The sequence below is a fragment of the Aphidius gifuensis genome, linkage group LG4 (genome assembly GCF_014905175.1).
Source record: "Aphidius gifuensis isolate YNYX2018 linkage group LG4, ASM1490517v1, whole genome shotgun sequence".
Lineage (NCBI taxonomy): Eukaryota > Metazoa > Arthropoda > Insecta > Hymenoptera > Braconidae > Aphidius > Aphidius gifuensis.
In genome coordinates, this window is record NC_057791.1 from 15,024,083 (window position 1) to 15,041,238 (window position 17,156).

At 23.2% G+C, this 17,156-nt stretch overlaps 2 protein-coding genes across 4 annotated transcripts; one reads left to right on the top strand and one right to left on the bottom strand.

Moving 5' to 3' along the window:
* Positions 1-15: 15 nt before the first annotated feature.
* On the bottom strand, positions 16-16,518 carry LOC122855173 (DNA ligase 3). 2 transcript variants are annotated; one of them, XM_044156346.1, is made up of 19 exons: positions 16,341-16,518; positions 11,032-11,111; positions 10,795-10,968; positions 10,456-10,716; positions 5,375-5,613; positions 4,745-4,824; positions 4,607-4,684; positions 4,351-4,525; positions 4,093-4,248; positions 3,510-3,641; positions 3,352-3,431; positions 3,197-3,284; positions 3,057-3,134; positions 2,649-2,993; positions 2,184-2,579; positions 1,986-2,084; positions 1,731-1,822; positions 970-1,066; positions 16-585 (listed from the first exon to the last, which is right to left on the bottom strand). In XM_044156346.1, exons 3-19 carry the CDS (start codon positions 10,958-10,960, stop codon positions 445-447), a joined length of 2,703 nt encoding a protein of 900 aa, XP_044012281.1. In that variant the 5' UTR covers positions 10,961-10,968; positions 11,032-11,111; positions 16,341-16,518; the 3' UTR covers positions 16-444. The 2 variants fall into 2 exon arrangements, with proteins under 2 accessions (XP_044012281.1, XP_044012280.1); XM_044156345.1 differs by lacking the exon at positions 16,341-16,518 and adding an exon at positions 11,504-11,670 and having other exon boundaries at positions 10,795-11,111.
* Positions 10,055-14,935, top strand: LOC122855174. Of its 2 annotated transcripts, none has more exons than XM_044156348.1 (4): positions 10,055-10,392; positions 13,018-13,169; positions 13,256-13,487; positions 14,365-14,935. In XM_044156348.1, the coding sequence occupies exons 2-4, from the start codon at positions 13,023-13,025 to the stop codon at positions 14,442-14,444; spliced, it is 459 nt and encodes a 152-aa protein (XP_044012283.1). In that variant the 5' UTR covers positions 10,055-10,392; positions 13,018-13,022; the 3' UTR covers positions 14,445-14,935. The 2 variants fall into 2 exon arrangements, with proteins under 2 accessions (XP_044012283.1, XP_044012282.1); XM_044156347.1 differs by lacking the exon at positions 10,055-10,392 and adding an exon at positions 11,748-11,856.
* Positions 16,519-17,156: the final 638 nt, after the last annotated feature.

The following is a 17,156-nucleotide window of genomic DNA, read 5'->3' on the forward strand; positions in this document are numbered from 1 at the left end:
TGCTTGACATAAATTTATTATTTAATTTTTATTGTTTTTATAAAATGATATGCATATTGTGGTTTTTATTTAATTACTATGACCGAAAATAATAACACAAATTATTGGTTTATTTGAACGAAAAAAAAGATAATAAATAATTAAAATATAACCTGAGGATATAACAACAATTACAGCTTGATTATTTATTTATAAATAAATAAAAAAAAATTATTAGAAATGTAGAAAAATGTCACATGTAAGTAGAAAAATTTCCCATGTGTATATTTTCTAATCGAAACAATAATAAATGCTATGAAATTGTTCACAAATAAATTTACTGATTAATCGAAAAATTTTCATTTTCATTGTGTAAATGTTGTACAAAAATTTAATTCAATATATGTGTTATTTATTATCAAAATTTTTTTATTTCCCTGATGTTTGTATTATTTTTTTATTCAATTATTTTTTAGTACAGGAACAACTGCAATATTCTCCAACAAGTGTTACGGCATAGCGTTTCTCATTCTGCAACATTGACGTTGTCTCGATAGCATCAATCCAAGATTCAGTTACGTGTTTCGCCAACGGTAATTCATATATCTACAAAGAAAAAAAAATTGATAAAATTACAAATTGTCGATAAATAAATAATATATTTATAAAATTCTAATGTGAAATTTAAATTATAATAATTAACCAAGGATAAATAAATGAAAAATTATTATCTATCACTTGTGATTTTCTAAAGTTTTCGATAATATAACGATGAAGCAAATATAATTTAATTGTGTACATGTTATCGACAAATACGATTAAAATGTTTAAACGCTTTTAATCCTATTATACAAGCTTGGAGTATAAGTAGTATCTCTAGCTGATACGACCAAGTATCGACAAGTCAGCATAAATAAAAATATACAAAAAATTTAAATAACAAATGTATATATATTTTTTATTAGTTTTAAAAATAGTAGATAAACTTACTCGTAATTCTGAAATAGTAATTTCATTTATTCCATGAATAATGTGTGTAACATTGGACGATGGTGAATTATTTTTTTTTTCAACTTCCGCTCCAAGACTATCACAAACTAGTTAAAGAAAATTTTTTCTTTGATTATTTTAGCACAAGTAAAAAAGAAAATTACAAGAAATATGGAAATTGGATCTTTTTTTTTTTATTTGAAAAAAAAAAAACATGATGATCATTAAGAGATTTGCAAGGGAATTTAAATAGACAGTTGGACTCGAGGGATTTGCGATAAATTCTAACAAGAAAAAATAAGATGAGCGTGCCCCTAAGATATGTTATTTTTTAATATCGTTAAAATGTATTTGAAAATTTTCTTTGTCAGTATTATTATATAGCAATTGTCGTTATTATTATTGAGTAGTTTATTTTTTTAATGAAATTATCGAGATAGCAATTTATTTAAAATGTATGAAACGAGAAAATACTTGAAAAAAAAAGAAGTAATTTGTGAAATTACTATCAGTATTTTTCGAAACTTGGGTTGATAATTTCTATTATTTTTTCGACAAAGGATTTATGAAAAATTTCAGCGTTATTATTTTTAATATCAGTAGTGTTTTATATCGACCAGATATTAGCCAGAACATGAGTCACAACAAATTACGATAAATAACTACTCGAAATTCCATGATTCTTCTAGACTTTTTCATTAGTAACGATCTAAAATTAATTTAATAAAATAATAATAATTTTATTTATTAAAAAAGGATACGTTGTGAGTTTTTGCTTCAAAACTTTTCGTCTGTTTATTGGAATATCATCATCCAAAATTATACAAAATTTACTCAAAATTCCTTTTCGTTTCTAGAAAATAATTAAAAAAACAAAAAAATTATTGTTGTAAATATAAAAGTTAAAAGAAGAAATTAAATAAAGTTTTAAATGTTGAAACAAGCTTGTTTGTAAACTCTAAACTAAATTTAATTTATAAAAAAAAAAAAGAAAATAAAAAGTTTGTAAAACTTACAACTTTAGTGTCGCATTTTTCAGATCTTGGCTTTGCATTTTCTGGCAATGCATTTATTGGTTTACGATCTTCAATCCAATTTGAAGTATTTCCAGTTGACTAAAATAAAAAAGTAAAAAAATAAATAATTAATATAAAATATCCATAAAATAAATTGTATTAAAAAAAAATAATAATTTTACGCATGACAAAACTTACATCATTATCAATGACTGCGTGAAAAGCAGCTTTACTATTATTATTACTCGTTTTCTTGTTCATTATTAAATTTTCCACATCAATAATTTCATTTTCATTATTTTTATTTTCACATTGTTCATCAGTATCTACTGAATTATCATTGTTTATATTTAAAAAATGATCTAAAGTTGTTTTTTTCTTTTTTTTATCACTTGATTGTGCCAATAGTGAAAAATCAATAGAATCTGAACTTTTTGAAAATAATACTTTTAACTCTTTTAATGTTGTTGCAGTTGACCAATTTTTATCATCTCTTATTTTAGTAACACGAGGAAATCTTATGCTTATAGAATCAGCAGTATGACAACCTTGATTTGTAAATTCAGCACCAGTTATTTCCCAAACTGGTTGTGTCTAAAAAATAATTAACAATATAAAAATAAAATAATCAATATTTGTAATTTTTAAAAATATAAAATTAACCTTTGGATCTTTTGCAATGAAATCAGGAACCATTCGATTGTTGGCTTTAATCCATTTTGGTAAAAGATATGGATCTTTACTTATTTTAATCATATCTTTTAGTTGATCTTGTAGTTTTGCAAGGGTATCATCATCATGACCAGAATGTACCTTAGTTACCGTTAGCCAAATATCATTATCTTCGTCATAACAACCCATGAGAAATATTGATTTCATACCACCCTTTCGGCCGGTTCCATACCAGGCTCCTAGTACAACGAGATCTACTGTATCAGCCATTGCACCATCAAATAAATAATCCTTTTTAACTTTTAACCAGTGTCGTTTGCCTGGTTCATAAATACTCTATCAAAAAAAAACAACAATAATATATTTCTCAGTCAAATTGTTCATTATTAAATTACTTACATGTGTTGGTTTCAGTACCAATCCTTCCAAACCAAGTCGTAAAACTTTTGCAATCATTTGTGATAAATCTTGTGGATCCTTAAAAATAAATTTGCATAATTATAATTTTTAATATTTAAGCATTTAAAGACAATACTTACATGTATCTCTTGAACCTCTGATAGCATAACACGATTTGGAATTATTGTCATTTGTTTTTCCAGTATTTTTCGACGCTCTTTCATTGTCCTTTTAAAATAATACATGACGATTAAATTATTTATATTAGAAATTTATTTTTTATTCAATTACTTACTTGTTCAATAATACTACTCCATTATAATAAATACAATCAAAAATAAATATGCAAACATTTATATTTGGATTGTCTTTTGTCTGAAAAAAAAATATATTTTTTAAATTTTTTGATAATTAATAATGAATTATAAAATAATAGTAAAAATAAATAACAACTTTTTTTCCACCAAGTGAGCCAAATGGTAGAAGTTGTCCAGTTGTTCGATCAGTCATGATTATTTCACTGTCGAGAATTAAATCGTCACCATTGGGAAAAGCCTTGGGTATAAATTTTTCGAAATCAGTTACCTGAAAATAATCATTAAAAACATTTAGTAATAATTAAAGTATACTGTAGAAAAATATAAAGAAAAAAATCAATCGAAATATCAACAAATTCGAACAAACTGTTATCACAAGATAAAACTTTTTTTTTTTTCTTCATGTTGAATGTTTTATCAGTGTTAAATATTAATCTCATAATAAAAATTCTTTTGTCATATAAAAATAAATAAATTCATGATGATACAAAGATTTTCCAGTAATCCACCAAGCAGTAGTGTGTATTTCACATCACTTTTGGTTGATCACGTATAACAAAAGGGAGAAATTTTATTTCATTTTTTTTTTTCCCTAAAAAGGTTGCGACGTTTAATACTGACAAAACTTTTTCCATTAAATAAGTAAACGATTCATTATGAACAAGACTTTGCACTGTTATTTGACATTTATGATTGACATTTATGATTTAATTTTTTACCTTATGTGGCATAACTGATTTAAGGGAACGACTGAAATAACTAAATTTATTTCCATTTTTGTGTACTTGAACTCTTTCACCATCATACTTAATTTCAGATAGCATGCCATTTGGACATTTTTTAATAGCCATTTCAACAGATTTACATGCTTCAGCCTGTAAAAAAATAAAAAAATAAAAAATTTATTTAATCAAAGATTTGTTTAAAGAATAAAAAAAAAAAATTCAATTAAAAAGAATGAAAAATAAAGGTCTCACCAGCATTGGTAAAACTGGGGTCATCAATGCAACTTTGCCTTTACCAGACACCGATGTTGATGCACTTGTTGAACTCACACGTATTTCAGACTTGTTAGTAAATTTTTTTACAACCTCCTCAAGATTGTTTGAATGTTGATATGTCCGATATGCGTCCTCATGAATTGCCTCGAGACTAACAAATAATAAACAAGTAAATAAAAACATACACATATGGTAATTTTCCAATCAAATAAAAATATTATTAATTACTCACACATGCTTTGGACCACATTTTATTCGTAAATCATTTTTTATAAATCTTATAATCATTTTTAAATCATTTGGTGTACATCTGTAATTAGTAATTTATATATTATAATTTTTTTAAAAATAATAGAAATAATTTTTTTACCTTTTAATGATAGATTTAAATTTTGCTGTTTGGGTATCTTCTGTGGTCAGTTGTGTCAATTCATTTAGAAAATTATCAACCTATATTTAATTAGATAAAAATAATATTAGAAAAATTTGGAAAATAAGTTTAAAAATATTTAAATAATATTTTTGTTAAGTTAAAAAAATGTCGGATTGTTTATGTAATATTATTTTTAATTTGTGATAATTTTAATGGAATATTTTTGTTTACCTTTTAATGACAATTTATAATTTTCCATGTAATTAAATTAAGATGAATAACAGCTCAGATAAAATTGCAATAAAATGAGGGGTTATTCAATGTATTAAGTTATGGTTTTACGATGACTTTAGACAGTTTTTAAGACACATGAAATCATACAGGGGTCATTATAAAAATCAAGAAAAACAATTTTATACTTTACTTGTTTTTTAAAATTTAATTATTGCCATTATTATTATTTAATATTATAAATAATTAATTAAAACAAAAAGTAATTTTAAGTTAAATAAAAAAATATTTAAGTGATTTAAATTATGATTGAAATTTTGATAACCCCTCATATTAATTTTTGCATTATTGATTTTAAAAAAATTATCAAAAAATAATTAATAAATTAATAATAACCTCTTGTAAAGTTAAAATACTTTTTTTTGCATATTGAATAGCTGTATTTTTTTCCAAAAAATTCATAATTGTTTCAGCAATATCACCATTTTCATAATCTTCAAGCATATCATCTTCATGTTGACCAAAAATACGTGAAAATAATTTAATAAGTTGTTTACTTTGTAAATGATAAACCCTCTTTGTAGCCATTGGAAGTAATAATTTACACCAAAGCAATATGTCGCCTTCAAAACCATCTATAAAAAAAAAAAATTAAATAAATAATAAAAATTATTTATCATTGATATACCAAGTAAAATGACTCATCAATAAAATTATATATATTTTCATTGGAATTTTTTTTTTTTTGTTATATTATTCTCATGTAATCAAATATCAAGTAATTATGAAATGTCCTTCCTTCATCAATAATACTGGATATATCTTGTATCAATTTTTTATTAAATTTACAACATAAATATGTATGTTTATAATAAACAATAACACATAAAATATACACATGTATACAGAATATTTGTGTGATGGTCTTTGATCATTGAACAATCATATTTTCAAGTATATTGTTTTTTTTTTTTTTTTGTCTCAATCACTGGAGGTTGGACACAAATATGTCCCCTCTAATGATTTAGTGATTTTTCATTTCCCCTTATTGTCGTTTAAAAAAAAATAAATTATATATCTCTTTCTTATATTTGTACATTTAAACCAAGTGAAATGAGTAGAAAAAAAAAAAAAACCTGGGATGCACTAGTGTAGAGAATGTGAAAGGTCGTGGATAAATCGTCGCGGAAAGTTACACGCTGATAAGACAACATGATAATAACACATTCGGTATATGTTTGTATACATATTATTGAATATATTTAAAAAAAAAAAAAAACTATCCAGTACAAATGACTAAACATCGCACGTGCCTTCACAAATTGTTGATATGTTTTTTTATTATTACACATGCATTTAAAAGATATATCAAAAAAATAATTACCAAAAAAAAAGTTTATCAGGTCAAAGATTATTATTATCATTTAAATATAAATAATATAAAAATTTTTAACAATTTTTAGGATTTTTATAATTATGATATATTTAGTTTAATTTATAAAAAAAATAAATATTTATATTACATAATTTTAAGAGGGTAAAAAAGAGGTCATTACCTCATTGATATAATCTCAATATTAACACATGTTTTTTCGTAGTTTCCGGTGAAATAAATGACAAGATATTTTTTATATTAAAATTGTCAAAATAAAAATTTGTAAAATATAGAAATTAAAGTGTGCCAAATAAATATAAAATATTAAAATTAATATAAATATGTATATAGATTTTTGTTTGTATTATTTTTCGAGTTATAATTACTCTCAATTTATCGGGCAATAGACCGACACAAACAAAAATGCTTGGGTGGTCACAATTACAGCAACTAATTGAGCGTGTTATTATACTCAAATTCAATGTCTCGACAGTGTTTATTGTTATAATTTTTTTTTTATTACTATTAATAATAAAATACTAATAAATTTACGATTATGAGAATCTGCACGAGTTGACTACTTTTTTTTTGTCTCGTTAAATGTGTATTTTAAATATATTTAAATATATATTCCTTTTTTACTATCTGAACAATTAAGGGGGTTATGCACAAATTCATTGCGGGTGTTGAGGGGCGCTTCTGACGTAACAGACAAAACTGAAATCGGGCTACACTGTAGAAAAATAAAGTGAAAAGCGCCTGCGCCCCGTATACAATATATGGGATTGCGGGTATGTGTGTGTGTTTGAACATGCCATACGTTGCCACATCTAATTTTTGTAAAGTTTATAATTAATTTCTCATTAATTGACCAATCAACATATGAAAATTTTTTGCGCAATTAATAAAACTCGGTTTCTAGTATATGTGTGATTTTTTTCAAGACTTTTTCATCATTTTTTTTATCCGAAAAAAATGGTTGAAATCTCCTTAAGGTTGAATGTTAAATATTATTTTCAATAATTAATTACAAAAAATTTAACCGATCAACATAAGAAAATAATTACACCGTTGTATTCAGAATGAAAAGATCTACTTGTGTACAAAATTTCAGAAAATTCTCATTATATTTAAAAAAAAAAAAGTGATAGCTGCATAACCTCCTTAAGTGTAGTAAATTATCAAATGAAATAAATGACATTGTGATTGAAAGTAAGCAAGCAAAGTAAATTGACAAAAAATAAAATATAAAAAGGTATAAAATTTCATTAAAAGTCTCTAATTTTTATTGTACTAATTAAATTTATTTATTCATCATTTGTTAGTTAATAAAATAAATGAAAAATAAATATCATTGTTTTGTTTTAAAAAAAGGATAAATATGCAACATTTATTTTACAGACTGCGTGGCATCAAAATTTCTCTCTCTCGATATCTTTCATAGCACAAATAAATACCACATTATTATATGCTAATGACGCGACATATTGACTCAATCTGTTTGTCTCTTTTTCACCCTATTTTAGTGTATCTACCTAACTAAAAAATTACGTCTTTAAAAAATAATATATTACAGTATCATGGCAAATATGTTATTGGGTTAAAAGTCATGTGTATGACGTGATTTTGTAAATAGTAAATAATCTTTCAATGACATCATATATATTTCTTTGGAAATGATCACGCGAGAGTAAATCGAGAATTTTCAAATTGTGCAATTTATCAATATAAATAACAAACAAAAAACATTTTGTAATTTTATTTATAATAATTTGTTAATTATTATTCAACGAAAATAAATCAATAAAAATATTTTACTTAAATTTTTTTCAATGCTAATAATTTTAATCAACCAATTTTAATATAAACACAAGTCAATAAACCCTATTGGGAATTTTAATTGAATTTTAATTTCATGAATTACGAAACGATATATTTCATTGACTGCTTTTTTTTTCATATTAAAAATTCTAACGAGATATATGTATTCAGAAAATATCATAATTATAAATTGCATTAATAAACAAAGTAGTGAACTAAATTAACAAAACTGTTTAATATCTGAATCTTTTTTTACTAATAGAGAAAAAATAGAGAAAAACTCGAAAGTAAAAAAGAAAATTTTTCAATGAATTATAATCAAATTATTTTATTGAAAAAAATTAGACATGGAGATGGAGATTTAATTAACAAAATCTAAATGTTGTGAGTTAATTTATGACAATATATGCAGTTGTAATCAATGGCAATAAGGTCAAGGTTATTATGTATAATTTTTACCAAATAAATTCTCCAATAATGAATTATTCTCAGCTAGATAATAAATTTAAAAAAACTACATACATGTAACTTGGATATTCAACAAGTAAAATAATAATTTAAAATTTAAATTTCTCATTTGAATTACTAATACATAATTTAAAAAAAATTTTAAAAAAGTTAAAAAATTATTTCTAATAGTAAATTTATTTTTCAGTAAAAATTATAAAAATATTTACTTGTTTGTCTAATAATTTTATGATAAAAAAAATTTATTTAAATTAAATTATGGAAAATTTATAAATAAATTATTTATTTATGCATTCGATAATATTTATTTGTTTAATTTAAAATTTAAAAATTAATTAACAATAATATATTCCGAGTGTTAAAGTTTAAAATAATAATAAAAAAAAAAAAAAAATATGTGTGAATTTAAAAGCCTGAATGAGGAAAGAAATAAAAATTATATATTTTATATATATCAGCTTTAAATTATTGATATCATATCAAGACCACTCTGAATGATTGTAACGTATAATGTATTGTGCAACATATATAGAAAAAAAAAAAATGAATAAATTAAAAGAAAAAAAAAAAAACTAAGTAGATTAGATATAAATTAAATAAATAATTCATTTTGAATATAATTTTACATGAAACTTTCTACAACAAAAAAAAAAAAAAAAAAAGAGTTTATTACGCCTTTAATTATGACTATTATTTTATTCATTAATTTTTTCGAATTTTGCGTCATAAAATATATTGCATAATTTTAAAACGGATGTGAAAAAATATTTGCGATTAATTTTCAAAGACCCATGACAGTTTTGGAAGGTTATATTTTTACATGGCCATGTATTTTAAAAAAAATCTAAATACTTATCAATGTAAAGAGAAAAAAATTAAATTTTTTTTTTTCACAAATACTTATCAAAGTTAATAAAAATAAATAAATATATTTAATCGAATGACATTTAATGGCATTGTAGCAATATTGATATGTTAATTAATCTTCAATAATTGAATATCTTAAAATTTTTTAATTTTAATCATATCACCACCGATAGAACTTGAACTTCGTCGACCTAAAACTCTCGTGTATATACATGTAAACATTAAAGAATTAAAAAAATTAATTTAAATTATAAAATGCAAAATAGTGATATTTAGATAATGATTTAATAAAGTAAACAAAGTTGTATGAAAATAAACAAAAATTAATGAAAAATAGAATAAACAGAAGAAAAAAAAAAATTTTGATAAGACAATGTGAATGAAAATAATTAGAGAAGAGTGGAGTAGTTGTTGTTGTTGGTGCCAAGCTGACTGATGTATATACACGAGGGGGCTCGTCATAGTTAAACTACTACAATGATATTTTATTTTAGCAACAAGTGGGGATGTCATGCTTATAAGACACAGTAAACGACTTGGTAAGTCAATACTTGTTATACAGTGATTGCAGTAATTTCATTATAATAAATATTTAATTAAACAAATAAACTATATTTTAAAAAATTATTTTGAACTTTTAGTAAATTTTTTAAATTGTTTAATAAAGTGCATGGTATTTTTTTTTTTATATTCAAGTGTTGTTTATGAATAAATTAATTAAAATATTTTAATTGTTTATTCGATAGAATGGAAATGACTTAGTGATTATTTTTTGAATAGAAAAAAAAAAAAAAAACTCTTTATTGACTTAAAAAGTGGATAAAAATTTTTGTAGTTTTTTAAAAAAAATATTTTAAATATTGTCACAAACGTTATATTATTGGTGAGTTTAAAAATTTTTGTATTGTTTTATTTTTAGTAGGTTATGATAAGTTGTTTAACGTACCTTCGCTTGATCCAAATTGAAACATTTTTTTAATACAAGCAGTTTTTTCTGTATAAGCACTGGCATTTGCAATGTCAACACAGAGTCTTCGAAATGATCTAAAACTGTCATCAGGATTATTTGATGATTTATTTTCATTTTTATTTAATGATATGTCAGATGTATCGACAGTTTTTTCTGTATCATTTGATGGCTTTTTTTTTTTTGAACTTGGTCCAGCTTGTGATTGAGTTGATTGACGTTTTAAATTTTTATATGGCGCTGAAAAATAATTTAAATAAAAAATTAATACAAGTAGAAATTAATACAAGCATTAAAGTCTCTTAATAATAAACTCACTGTTATTTTCAAATTCATTTAATTTGTCAGTTATGATTTTTTTATCGTCATTGGATAATTCATTCCAACCGTCAATATCATCTTCTGGATCATCAATTCTTTTTGTTGTTGCTCGTTGTTTAGCAAATACATCAAATAAACAATCAACATGATGCCAAGCTTTCATTTTACCTTCTGAAAATGGACTATTTACTAATTTTGCAATTCTTATGGTGTCTTTTTCAATAACAGCTTTACATTTTTTACATTTAGCTCGTCCAGTTTTTGCTTTTTCAACCGCAAATGGTTTTTCATCCTGTTGCTCATTATCCGACATTCTATAAAACAATAATTTTTCATTAAAATAAAGCAAATAAATTTAAAAAATAATTGAATATCTATAAACAAAAAAAAAAAATTACATTATGGTCTGACTAATGCAAGATATTACTACTTGTCAAAGAACAAAAAAAAAGAAAATTTATTTTTATTAATTTTATTTAATTTCCAATTGAATTTAAACAAAAAAAAACTATTAATATTAATTTTTGTTGTATGTGTCAATCACACATGTATATATTGAAAAAGAAAAAGTAAAAGATTATATTTATAAAAGTAAATAAAATATATAATAAAATAAAAATAGAATTAAACAAAAATATAATAATAAATTTCTTGACAGCGATAAAGCGATATGTGGCAGAAAATTGAAAGATTAGTGGTCAAATACCTGAGATGAGACGTAATGAATGAGTTGTATATGAAGGATAAAAAATAAACATGTGGGTGGGAGGATGCGCGGTCCTGCAGGTGGGGTGTCAGAGGGTACAAAAGAGGGCGCATCGGACCACAACGCTTCACTTGACGAATAATCATTGACGCATCATTGTGGATCATCCCTTTTGATCAGTCAATGCAAAAAAAAAAAAATTATTTTTTATTTTAAATTTTCATAATAATATAGTGATTTAAATAAATTTATTATTAAATAATAAACTATTAAGTCAATTTATTTAAAATATAAAAAATAAACCAATTTATTGTGATTAAACGGAGAATAAAACGAGATAGAAGACAATCGAGGTAGGAATTACTAAAATTATATTAATAATTTTTTTTAATTTTATAATTTTTTTTTTTGTTTTATCAGTGTTAAAAAAAATTTAACTATAGTTTACTCAATTCAAATTTCATCATTCATAAAAAATAAGGAAAAAAAAAAAAACAAATCAATTAAAAATTATTTCTACGCAATTTGTAAATGGTTTATTATTATTTTACAATAAAAAAAAATAATACTTTTTGATTAATGGCAATAATAATTCTCAAAAGGAAAAAAAAAAATAAAAATCTATTAATTTTTTTTATTGAATAAAAAAAGTAAGTTTAATCTAGTTTTTAATTGATTCATAAGTGATTTTTTTTCCAGTGTAAACAATATTGTATATATTTACATGGAAAATTTATAGAGTTAATTAAAAAAATCATATGATTTTAAATAAAATACAAATTACTATTTACACATGAAAATAAATAAAGGAAATATACTATTCAATGAAAGTAACTCATTCATTGATAAATTATTATTATTATTTTTTATTATTATTAAGATATATATATTTTTTTTATTGTAAGGTAGGATATTTTATGAAGGAGCAACAAGTGGAAATACTCGATCTATTACACGCGTGGTAACAGCTGTAATTTCATCATGATGATAAAATTTTATTACAATTAAATAGATCAACAATACTTTAATATTATTTCAATGTTCAACATTTATCTCGAAGAATATCATCATAATCAATTTTAAAAAGAAAAAGAAAGGTCATACAGTAAAATTAATATACAAAAAAATCGATATAGGAATTATTTGTTGTTATTATATTGAAGAAAAAAAATGAATACACTTGTGTAAAATCAAGAGGGGGTCAATGAAGATTAGGAATACGTGACTTAGAAGTTTGATGAAATTAATGAGATCAATCTTTCTTAGATTTTGGATCAAGCTCGAATTCCTGACATGCATTTTAATTTTTAAGAACAATATTCATTATGAGATATGGAATATTTGTAATGAGATTTTTATTTTTTTTTATTTTTTTTATTATAAAGGGAAAGGGTGAGTTCAAGCTAGGTTACTTTTAGATTAATTTTTTTTTTTTTTTTATTTAAAAACGACAGTTAATTGAAGTATAAAAATTAATTAAATTCGTTTTTTATGATTTTTTTTTTTTGTTACAGTGCTGATGAATAACAGAGTTATGACAAATAAAATTCGCAGGCACTTAACGTGCTTGTTAATAATTTTGTCAGTTTCTACATGTTATGGTGAACCTGAACCACTACCTGGTATGATTTACGCTGAAAATTTTGCTGATGATACAGAAGGATTTGTAAGAAATCAAAAAAAAATTATAACGACATTTTTAATATAAATATTTTGTTTGAAAAAAAAATAAATAAATAATATGAATTACAGTTGTTGCTACAAAGGCTAAAACAAGTTGCTGAATTAAAAAATGAAATGATTGAAGATGAACAAGAATTAAAAGAAGCACAGTATGAAATACAAGCAATGCTTGAAGCAAAGGCAAGAAATCATCGAATACAACCAATTCAAACTGAATTTTCTGGTGAACAATCGGAAATGTTACCAATTCCAAGTGCTCGTGTTAATCAAGGATCAATTAATTCGGGCAAAAGAACAAGTTGTAAGTAAATAAATAAAGCAATGCAATATACTCATATTTAAAAAATTCATAGATTTTTTTTTAGAACACTAATTTGATATTTTTATTTACTTTTTATCATTACATTTTATAAAAAACTACCTTGAACTAATTCCCGCTGAATCTACCTCACTCTGAAAAATATTTTTTACTTTTATTTTTCACACCAAGTAATTTTTTTAATTCATAAATGAATGAGATTTTATGAAATCAGTAATAATACATGAGAAAAAATATAGAGAAATTTTAAAGATATTAATGAAAAAAAAAAAATTATTATGATGAAAACGAATGAAGCAATTAGCCACCCGTGTTGAGTATCAATAGCATTCAGATTATTAAAAAGATAAAAATAATATAAAAAAAAAAAAAAATGACTATTGCTTATAATGACAATTGAAGCCACTTGACTTATCTGACAGATGAAATAACAAAGAAAAATAAAAGCATAATTTTATACACGTCACGTGTTTATATTTTTATTTTTTTTTTATTTTTTAAATATCATTTGACTTATATGAATAGTTAGAAAAATCTTGCTGGGACAATACTCGATCTAATAATTGATTATAAAATAAGCCTGTCAAATTGGACACAATATTTATGTCAATATGATTTCAATAATAACATCAACATATACAAAATAATATGTTTTTTTATTTATCAAACTTAATCATTTGTTAATTTTCTCTCAACTGACTAACAATTATTCTGACTACACATATCAATAAACTTGATTTATATTTATTTTTTTTCTCATTCAAATTAATGCATATTAAATAAAAACCTTGACCTTATAAATTGTTGATAATTTTTAAGTAATTAAAATAATAATTATCCATTTCTTTTTTCATTTCAGATATGGCCCTATGTCATTTTAAGATTTGCAACATGGGACGAAAACGTCAATCACGAGCAGACTTGAATGGAAAATTATGAGTTTTAACTGGACTCCATATATTAAATGCACTTATCAGTGCATAATAATAAACAAAAAAAAAAAAAATGTATACAAAATTAATTCGTCTTAATTAATAATTCAAAAATATATATATACATATATATTTAAATAGAGATAATGCAAAATTATATATACCAAAGAGACAGAGAAAAAAAAAACAAAAAAAAAAAAAAAATGATTTAGCCTGATTATTTAATCATAAATTTGATGATTTTTTTTTTTTTTTTGTCAAATATTAGTTTTATCTAATTGTTATGATTAAGTTATCATATTTTTTTTTTTTTAAGCGTAAAAAGAATAGCAGTTATTATTTCCTACTTATTTGCTTGAAAACGTGTAGTATTTGACAGTATCTATTTTTTCTATTTTGCTTTGTTTTTGTCTAGCTTCATAGAATACATTTGTATTTATTCTGTAGATTTTTATGGTTTAGAAGGGTGCAAAATAGACGAAAATATAACTGGAAAAATTAATAATTAGTTGTTAATTAATAATAAAATTCAGGATAAATTAAATAAATCGAAAATATTAATTTTTTTTTTATTTATCAAATGCAATATCAGTCGAAACATTATCGAAGTCTCATGGGAAGAAAGTTGGACATTTAAAAAAAAAAAAAAGAACAAAATCAAGATTGATACAAAAAGGCACCCTTCATGAAATTATTTGTACCTTTTTTTTGTTTATTAGATATTATAAAATAATTATAAAATAGAAATTTATTTAATTTATAATTATAAAATTGAAATTTTTATTTCTTAATCATACACTTTATTTATTTACTTATTTTAACTCAAATTATCTTGATTCTTTTTTTTTTTCTTTGTTAATTGATTTTTTCAAGTTTCATGAGATTATACTATTATTTTTATTGAGAATATTAATCTTATTTTTTCATCAATGGAATACATAAGATTATTTAAAATGGTTTAATTATATATCAAATAAAACAGTACCTGAAACTTTTATTTATTTAATTTTCTTAATTTGGTACATATGGTTTTGTTTAGAAACAAAAAAAAAAATGGCAAAAGGAACAAGAAAAAGAGGTAAAATAAAAGCCTAATTGACTATCAGTACGATTATGTTTAATAAATGTAGATCATGTATTATTGATTAAGAAAAAAAAAAAAAAAAAAATTACATAAATAAAAATGTGTATAAAAAAGTGATGAAAATTTGAGAAAAATTATTAAATTATTTAAAACCCCAGAAAGGCAAAAGTAAAAGATAAATTATATCTCGATTTTTAAATGTTTTTGAATGATGGCAAAAGAATTACGTCAAGAGTTTTTTTGATAACATGTGACCTTCATGAGATTTTGAAATAATGTCAGAGGTGATATTGCGCATGAGTTTATATAGATAATAATTATAGATACATACAATTAAGTAATTCATTAATTATCGTACTATTTCGCTTTCAAAATAGAACATTAATTATAAAGACATATTTTTTTCTCCCAACAAGAATGCTCATTGCCATTTCATGATTAAAATAAACGAAGAAAAATTTATTGAATATCTACAAATCGAGGAACAATAGTTTATTTTTAATTGAAAAAATATATCTACAATTTTTTTTCGATTGAAATTGTTGAGACACTGTATTGCTACACGCGCGCGTGTACTATTTTAAATTCAAATTCCGGATTTCGATTGTGGAAATTATTAACAGCTGAGACTGCTGGAGGTCGCTACCCGTCACATTTGGAATCGAAACTAACAACCGATAATACAGAAAATGATAAAATTAAAAGTACACTAGACAAACAAGTGTGTCAGGACCGTTAAATTCTCTCAATTTATTTATAACATACATAACCTCAATAAAAAGTTTATTTTATTATTATAAAAATATTAATAAAACTTACGTAATTATTTGAATAATCCTTTAAAATTTTAATTGTCACTTTTTTTGATTATTATTATCGAGTAGTCAATAAATTAACACATTTGAAAAACACAAGACTTATGGTCAAACACATACACTACGTCATTTAAAAATATAGTACGATTTCACTTTGTTGCTTTGTTATGTTGACACTTGACTATGTGTTGGCCTGTGTGTGGCTGTGTGAGTCAAGATTCAAGAACGTCATGAGCAGGATGAGCAGTTTGAAATAAAAGAGGGAGTAAAAAAAAAGGATTGAAAAGAATAAATTAAAAAAGCTGAGAAATGCAAATTAGTATAACCACAATAAAAAAAAAAACGTCCTTATTATAAGCACATTAAAAGCACATTATAAATTTTTTAACTGATGTGGTGCTCTTTTGCGCATTTTTCGTGAAAATATTTTTCGAGGTTTTCCTCGGTAACTCCGAATTTTTCCCATATTGACCCATGCGGAGAAATATCAGTGATTTCGGAGAAAACTCGGAGAACATATTTCTCCACTAATTTCTCCGCATGTGTCAGTTTGGAATATCAGATTAATTGGAAAAGAATCTTGCCAAACTAGGACACTGGGTTTTAAATTAAGACATGTCCTGATAGAATTTCGCATATAGTATGCATTTTCTTATTTTTTAATTTTTATTTTAATATTTTATTTTTCAATGATTCGAAGGAAATGTTATATGTATAACAAAATGAGAAGATTTAATGGCTTAAAGAAATTCATTGAATCCACGAGAATTTCCAATATTTTTGAGGGCTTCTTTGTTGAAATTATTATTATAATTTACGC